This window comes from Morus notabilis, unplaced genomic scaffold, assembly GCF_000414095.1.
Source record: "Morus notabilis unplaced genomic scaffold, ASM41409v2 Scaffold1108, whole genome shotgun sequence".
NCBI classification, from domain to species: Eukaryota; Viridiplantae; Streptophyta; class Magnoliopsida; order Rosales; family Moraceae; genus Morus; species Morus notabilis.
In genome coordinates, this window is record NW_010361440.1 from 44,590 (window position 1) to 52,833 (window position 8,244).

Here is an 8,244-nt window from a genome sequence, read left to right on the forward strand (position 1 = left end):
AATGCCCTTCCAAAAAAAATTTTCCTTTTTTTTTTTTTTTTAAAAAAAAAAAAAAAAAAAAAGAAAAAAAAAAGAAAAAGGAAAGCAGTACGAGACCATCTTCCTTTCTTATGCAAGCATACGCTTTTCTTACAACAATGAAAGTACTTGACCACTAGGGACTCAAAATCCTCCAATTACACGTTCTCGGAATGTTTTCAAACCTACCGACTCAGAGTTTCTATTTCGTCTCAAAAGAAAGATTTGTGTTTGACTGAAGCTCTATTTTTCCATCTAATCTTGATTTGCTGTAAAAAGTACAAACTATAGTGTCAATTTGGCTTATTTGATGTACCCATTGATTAAATTAAATAATTGTTTCTAGCTCAGTTATATGACCTAAATCTCCCGCAAAATAAAATCATATGCCTCAACCGGATGGCACTTCTTCGCTTGTGGTTCACCGCTCTAACAAGACATCGGCATCCGCCATTTTATCAACGGCTGCCTTCTCATAGCCTCATTCGGATTATTCGCAGACTTAGAAATAGCCTTCCGGTTAGGCAGTCCGACTATGCGTCCAACAACAAACACCTGCCACTCTTCTTATTCTTTTTGACATACTTGACAACACATATAAGTACCATTTTCAGACTGCCGAATTAGAGACTTGGCCTAATTCTACTAATTTGAAATCACGGGGATATTGTTATGATTATCTTCGAACTAGCTAAAAAACACTCGATTTTTTAAAAGACAATGGTAGGTCTATATATTAAAATACGTATCTTGAATATGTTCCCACGTTAGAAAGCTACTACAAGTTAAAATTTTGGACATTGTACTTTGGTCATTGGTAAACTTAACATGAAAATGAAATTGCAAAAAAAAAAAAAACAAAACAATTGTTATACCCAATTATACAACAATAATGAGTTGACTCCACGAATGTGCTTACTAGTTGTATCCACTCAACTATAGCTAAGTTGCACATGTTGAGGAATTACCCTTTACTAGTGTTGTAAGAAAACAAGATATTGATCAATATTTGTTGGGCATTGGTAAACGCATTTACACATACTTTCTGAGCCGAATGAAAAGTAGCTCTTTATACACATGTTTTTCGGCTTAGGATAAGGTAATTTTTTTCACTAAGGTTTTAATTTTTTGAATCATTTCACTAATTCACCAAAAAAAAAAAAAAATAAATTAAATCATAGTTGTCCCTTTTCTGTCTTTTTTAATTTATTTTTGTTGCCCTTTTTCATTTTTGAAGTCAAGTTACCTTAAATAAAATCCAAGATAAGAGAAGCTACCAATAAATGTAGCCCCACAAAGGATTAGCAAAAAAAAAAAAAAATGTAGACCCACAAAGAGTAAGAAACATTTGTTGTTAGCTTGTCACTACAAAAATAGCTATAGGGCCACAATATATTCCATCATTTGTTCAACTAACCCAAGAAAGCCTTTGCATTGAAGACGCGTTTGTTGTTCATTTATAAGAATGCCCAACCAAAAAGGGAAACACAACAAAGAAAACGACAAGAATAAAAACGACAAATAACCCGTGATATAGTATGTAAAATAATTACCACAAAAAAAAAAAAAAAGAGACTAATAAAGTAATAAAGATCCTTCATCGTAGCTCATTCATTCATTCATTCAACATGCGCACATTCGCGGAGAATGGTAGTCAGTGTGACAGAGAGACTGAGATCTCTTCCATTATGAATCCATGTTTCGAGAAACATTTCTTATTCTAAATTGATCATAAATTTTGAGCGCTGACTTTACGCTTTGAACCTCAGACGCGGCCTTCTATTTTGACTGATTATTTTCGTTTTATTTTTAATCCACTCAAACAATTATCAAAAAGCCAGCCATTATACAGGTAGAATAATTTCATGTCATTTAAACGATATCAGAGGTATAAAGTTCTCGTCTATTTTCTCCATCAATTGTGGCTTTTTTCCCTCCTAAAAGGAAAAGAAAATTGTGCAAGTAAATAGTGGAGTTTTTAAGAGGAAAAGAAAAAACAGCTAAAGAAAAACGCCACTTTAAAGCTAAAAATTCATCATCTTTTTTGCTTGGCGTGGCCGTGCATGTGAGTGAGGCAGCTCTGTAGTCGTCCCACGTTTGGTTCGCATATTTTGTGGGGGTGTAGTGTGTACCTCTTGACCATGTTCCCCTAAACATTTTTTTTTTTCCTTTTTCTCGAGAAAAAGTCTGAAAATTCGAAGATTCCAAGCTGTAAGCTTTACTGTCGAGAAAATCTCCATTTCCCAGTTTCTAGGTTTTCTGATTCTCATATTCACCGTTACAGTTTTGAGCTGATGAAGTGAATGTGTTGCACATTCTGACTTTTGGTTGATCCGATTTCTGCTGGAAAGTTTCGAGCTTTTTCGCTGAAAGTACTTGTTGTTAGAGAAAGATCTGGAGAATTTCCAGTCAAAGGTGGATTTTCCGTTGTTGTCAAGTTGAATTTTTCTAGGGTTGTTGATTTGCGAACAATTTGGCCATTTTTGCTTGGTTGGTCTAGCTGTGAGGAAGAGAATTTAGGGATCTGATTGCGGTTCTCTCGGGAGATGACTGGAATTTGACAATGGATGTGTCGTAGTAGTACTAGAAGAAGAATAACTAGTTCAACTAGGAGGAGAATCTTTGTGAGAGATGGCTTCGACGACGCCGTCTCCGACCTCTTCGACTTCTTCAGTTCCGTCGCCGACGTCTCCGCCAGCGGATTCCTCAACGACGACTCCTCCGTCGTCGCAGCCCGATCAGACTTCCGACTCCCCAGCGCCTCCGGCCTCCTCTAACTCTACTTCCTCATCGCCGCCGCCACAATCTCCGCCGGCCGATCCGACTCCCGCGCCGCCGCCGACATCGACTTCACCGCCTCCTTCCACTCCCGCGTCTCCGCCGCCTTCGACTGCCGCGCCTCCGCCACCTTCGACTGCCGCGTCTCCGCCGCCTTCAACTCCAGCCTCCCCGCCGCCGACAACTCCAGCTACATCGGCGCCGCCTCCATCGCCGCCTACGTCACCGCCGCCGTCGCCTCCGGCTGCACCTCCTCCTGTGGAGGCTTCTCCGCCGCCTCCGGTAGCGACCTCGCCGCCTCCGTCCGGAGGATCTTCTTCTCCGCCTCCTCCTCCCGAAGCTTCTCCGACGCCTCCGGCTGCTACGACGTCGCCACCTCCTGATCAAGCTGTTCAATCTCCTCCGCCTCCTCCGGCCACTGTCCCTACTCCTCCATCGTCGAATTCTCCCCCTCCGCCGGCGGCTGATCCACCGAAATCTTCTCCTCCGTCTCCGCCATCTGGTTCTGGATCTCCTCCTCCGCCGGAGACGACATTGCTGTCGCCTCCTCCTCCGGTTCATTCGTCCTCTTCACCGTCTCCTCCTACGTCTTCCCCTGCTCCGCCTAGTAATTCGACAAGCCCTGCTTCCCCAGCACCCTTGCCTGCTATTCCGACTCAGAAGCCCACTGCAAAATCGACCACTGACAACGACGTGTCGTCCAGTGGTTCATCTGCAGACGGGCTGAAAACTGGAGGAGCTGTTGCAATTGGTGTCATAGTTGGGTTGGTAGTGCTCAGCCTCATTGTCATGGCTGTGTGGTTTGTACGGAAGAAGAAGAGGAGAAACAAATTGACTGTTGGCTATAGCATGCCTTCCCCATTTGCCTCCTCCCAAAATTCAGGTAACATACTAAGCATCGTCAACTTTTATAAGTTTGTTTTCTTATAGCTTGGTGGTACTCTGAATTTTAAAGTATCTGCTTCTTTTTCCCTTTTTCCTGGGAAGCTTTTGAAGTGTCTTTACCGGGTACTCTATAAGTCCAATAAACTTGACACTGGAAAATAATGCTTGTATTTAAAATGGAACTTTTTTTTTCCTTAATGAAGGTAGTGCGTCGACATATATGTTAAATACTTTATTATTAGGATGTGGGGTTGAGATAGAAAGGAAAAGAAAGAAACTTTTAGCAATTGTTGATTAAGAGTTTGTCTCAACCCTTAATTAGTACTGATCATTGGATTCAAAACTTCCCGTTTATTTGATAATACCTTGCAAATGTGTTCAGTGGTTCGAAGTATTCCTTTTTTTGTTTTTTTAAATCCTATTGAGTGGCATGAGAACTTTGCTGAGCTCGCAAGCTATTGCCTGATTATGCAGACGAGGCCAGTTAAATCATTTTTGAAACAATGACTTTAATGAAACTTGTATTTCCTTGCCAGATTCAGTATTTCTGAGGTCCTATTCTCCAGCTCCTCCTCCTCGTGTGGGAAGTGGCTCTGGTAGTGACTTCATGTACGCACCTTCAGAGGGTGGGGTAAGCAATTCGAAGTCGTGGTTCACATATGAAGAGCTAATCCAGGCCACAAATGGGTTTTCAACGCAGAATCTTCTAGGTGAAGGTGGATTTGGCTGTGTATACAAAGGTGTCCTGGTAGATGGCAGAGAGGTCGCCGTGAAACAGTTGAAGATCGGTGGTGGACAGGGGGAGCGTGAGTTCAGAGCAGAAGTTGAAATTATTAGCCGAGTACACCATCGCCATTTGGTCTCTCTTGTGGGTTATTGTATATCTGAGCATCAAAGGCTCCTTGTCTACGACTATGTTCCAAACAACAATCTTCATTATCATCTTCATGGTGAGTTTAAGTGGCTCCAAAATCTTGAATTGTTAACTGCTAATCCTGTATAAATAAACTGTTTGTTTTGCATATGAGAATGAGATACGAAGAGTAGTTCGGATTTAGGAACCAAAGGAATTGTCATATGCGTTGTTTCTTGTATCTGTTTAATACAAAAATTATTCAGAGGCAAATATTCTTACATTTTTCTGCTTCCTGTCAAAGTCGTACTTCTAACTTTCCATATGAATTGAACTTTGCAGATGAAGGCAGGCCTGTTATGGATTGGGCAACCAGAGTCAAGGTTGCTGCTGGTTCAGCTCGGGGAATAGCTTACTTACATGAAGACTGTAAGCTTCCTATTTCCTTGCGACATAATTTAGAAGATGATTTTATTAACCACACATATCGTGAATGCTTTTTAAGTCTTTCTATGTAAACAGGTGATTGTCCTCTTGTCAACTTTTTCCATCTAATTATAAGCTAAGCTATAACTATCCTGAAACAAAGGCCTTTAGTTACAGTGTAATTTAGTTCTTTTGTCTTTGCTTTGGTATACGAGGCTCTCGTGCCCATGATTTTTTGAGTTGCCAATTGTGAATTGCCATAACCTTTAACCATTTGGATGCCTCTAGGCTGTAGTAACTAGTAACTAAAACGTGTATCACTGATATTGGCATGTTCAAAGGAAACTATCTCCTATTTCGCAATGATCTATTCTCACGAGTAAATTTAGTCATCTGAAGCAAACAAACGCACACATAATTAGATTGTGTTTAGTGACTTTTGCTCATATTCCCTCAAGATAAATGTGTCTGCATATCTTAGACATCTTTCTCTGTCTTCCCTCTTCTTACTAGTCTTATTTAATTTAATTTTCAGGCCATCCCCGCATTATCCATAGGGATATTAAGTCATCAAACATCCTTCTGGATAACAATTATGAAGCTCAGGTACGTTCTTCCGAAACCTTGATGTTGTGCTTCTGCCGTTCAAATGGAACTTATGTACTTTGATGTTAGTTAAGATTAGGAGTCCCTTTTTCGCAGTCTTATTTTGCTGGAATGTATTGATGCCCGTAAAATTACCTTGGCAACTGCTGCCCCCCCTAATCTCCAATAAACAATTTTTTGTTGGAATTAATTTTTTTTTTCCTCATAATAACAGGTTTCAGATTTTGGGCTTGCAAAGTTGGCACTTGATTCAAATACACATGTAACAACACGTGTGATGGGAACCTTCGGGTAGGTATTAAAGGCGTTGTTTTCCTCCTCATTTCGAGGAGGGTACCCAAGGCATCTTTAATTGTATTTATAAAAAACTTCTTTTCTTGATTTGCTTAACTTATCCAACTTTTCATTAAAATGACACTTTAAATATTGGTCTATGATCTGACCATTTTTCTTCAATAATTATCAAATGTCTAGATCATGGATAAGCCTAATTATTTTTTTGAATTTTCCAACACTTTAAAAGTTTAAAATGAATGTGGACCATCAACACTTCATCATTTCCAATTTATTTATTTACTTATATAAATTTTGAGTATGAATTAATCCGTCTTTATCTTCCCTATCAGTTCTGATTCGACTTCTAGTGGTTCTTGTTATGATTGCATGGCTTTTCTTTTTGATGAGGGAATTCCAAATTCTAAACGTGTTTCTTTCTCTGCAATTATGATGTTTTAAGATAAATTAAGAAATTACGATACTAAAAAATAAAAAAAATAAAAAAAATTCATATATGTTGATAAACAGAATTGTGCGATTTATTTAGATACATGGCTCCGGAGTATGCAACAAGTGGGAAGTTAACTGAAAAGTCTGATGTTTATTCATTTGGGGTTGTGCTTTTGGAGCTAATTACTGGTCGCAAACCTGTGGATGCCTCTCAACCTTTGGGTGATGAGAGCCTTGTAGAATGGGTAAGTTCGTGAACATCTAAGATATCTTCTCATGGATATTGCTGGCATTATCACTTTCCTCTAAAAGTCCTGTTAGTTTCTAAAGTTCACTGACCATGCTTGAATCTTGTTTAAAAATTTATTCTTGTGCACTGAATTGATCATTGTTTTGTATGTTGAACATTGATTCTGAATGTCTTATCAAACAAGATGACGAAAAAAAGGAAGATATTTAAGGAAGTGGTTGGAATTGAATCATTGAAAAATTGTCAAGTGTATGCAGTTTAATTCTAACTTGAAACTCATTATCCAGGCTCGACCATTGCTTTCTGAAGCGCTTGATACTGAGGACTTTGGGGAGTTGGTAGATCCGAGGCTGGGATTAAATTTCAATGAAAATGAGATGTTCCGTATGATTGAGGCAGCCGCGGCTTGTGTGCGTCATTCGGCTGCAAAAAGGCCACGAATGGGACAGGTACTTAGCTTTGACCGGATTGTGCTGTTTTTCATTCATTTTATTTCTCTAGATAGAGAATCTCTAATCTCTTCTTTTGCTTCTTCTTATGCCTCCCTTTTTCTCATCCTGGTTCCAGGTGGTGAGAGCTCTAGACTCCATGGACGAGATCTCTGATCTCAGCAATGGAATGAAACCGGGCCAAAGTGAACTTTTCGATCTGGCGCAACACTCTACGCAAATTAGAATGTTCCAGAGGATGGCATTTGGAAGTCAGGAATACAGTACCGACTTCTTCGAGCGCACTCACAGTAGCTGGGGGAGTCAAGATCACAGGGACCAAACTCAGAGTAGCTTTGGGAGTAGAGACAGCAGAGTCCAACCTCAGAGAAGTTGGGCGAGCAGAGAGCAGGGTGACCGGAGTACAATAAACATAAATAGATCTGGGATGTGTAACAACTAAAGACAAGTTCAAGACTTACTGTACAAACTGGAGAGAAACCAGCTTTTCACAATTTGGTAATCAACTTCTCGGCGACGGTTGAATGATACCGAGTAAGAAATCTTCCATTGAGGTTTTGTAACCGAGTATAGTTCCTCATATACTGTAAATCATATGAAAATTGCCTCGTGTTTTTTTTTTTTTTTTTTTTTTTTTTTTTCTTCCTTTGCTAACATGACTTTTGTTTTGCGAGGAAATGCATGTTTTGTATTCTTTCATATAATTTTTGATTCATAGATGCAGCGTATCATTGTATTTGTATTAATTCATTTAATACGTATCCCTCTTTTCCCCCCTCAAACATGCGTTATTTTTGTTCTTACATCACTATCCCTGTTTGAGAATAAAAAGTTGTACTGGAAAACGACAACATTGTATTCGATATTATAAAAATTTTAAGCTCAGAACGACATCAATTTTTTTCAAGGAAACGACATCAAATTTTCAATTGCATAACGATAACTTAAAGGTGCGTGACACTTCTTTTTTCTACTCCTCACACTCCCTTTTTAATGTGACTAAAATACCCATTAATACAATTACTTTTAAAAACAATAATATTTTAAGAAAATACTCATTACACATAGGCATATTCAGTACTTTTTATTTATTTATTTATTTATTTTGTGGTTGCATACATCTCCTACTCTACTCTACATTGAAAGTTGGGCTTTCAATATCATTTTCAATAACGAAAGAGTGCATTGCAATAATAATAATAAAATTAAATTAGAAAAAAACTTCTTATTCTGTAACATAATGTTCTTATCCC

At 38.9% G+C, this 8,244-nt stretch overlaps 1 protein-coding gene across 2 annotated transcripts; it reads left to right on the forward strand.

Annotated features, from left to right (window-relative positions):
• Nucleotides 1-1,645: 1,645 nt before the first annotated feature.
• Nucleotides 1,646-7,623, forward strand: LOC21392474 (proline-rich receptor-like protein kinase PERK8). Of its 2 annotated transcripts, none has more exons than XM_010099521.2 (8): nt 1,646-3,679; nt 4,218-4,631; nt 4,877-4,963; nt 5,496-5,566; nt 5,781-5,857; nt 6,390-6,537; nt 6,830-6,991; nt 7,110-7,623. In XM_010099521.2, the coding sequence occupies exons 1-8, from the start codon at nt 2,650-2,652 to the stop codon at nt 7,431-7,433; spliced, it is 2,313 nt and encodes a 770-aa protein (XP_010097823.1). In that variant the 5' UTR covers nt 1,646-2,649; the 3' UTR covers nt 7,434-7,623. The 2 variants fall into 2 exon arrangements, with proteins under 2 accessions (XP_010097823.1, XP_024022303.1); XM_024166535.1 differs by having other exon boundaries at nt 4,224-4,631.
• Nucleotides 7,624-8,244: the final 621 nt, after the last annotated feature.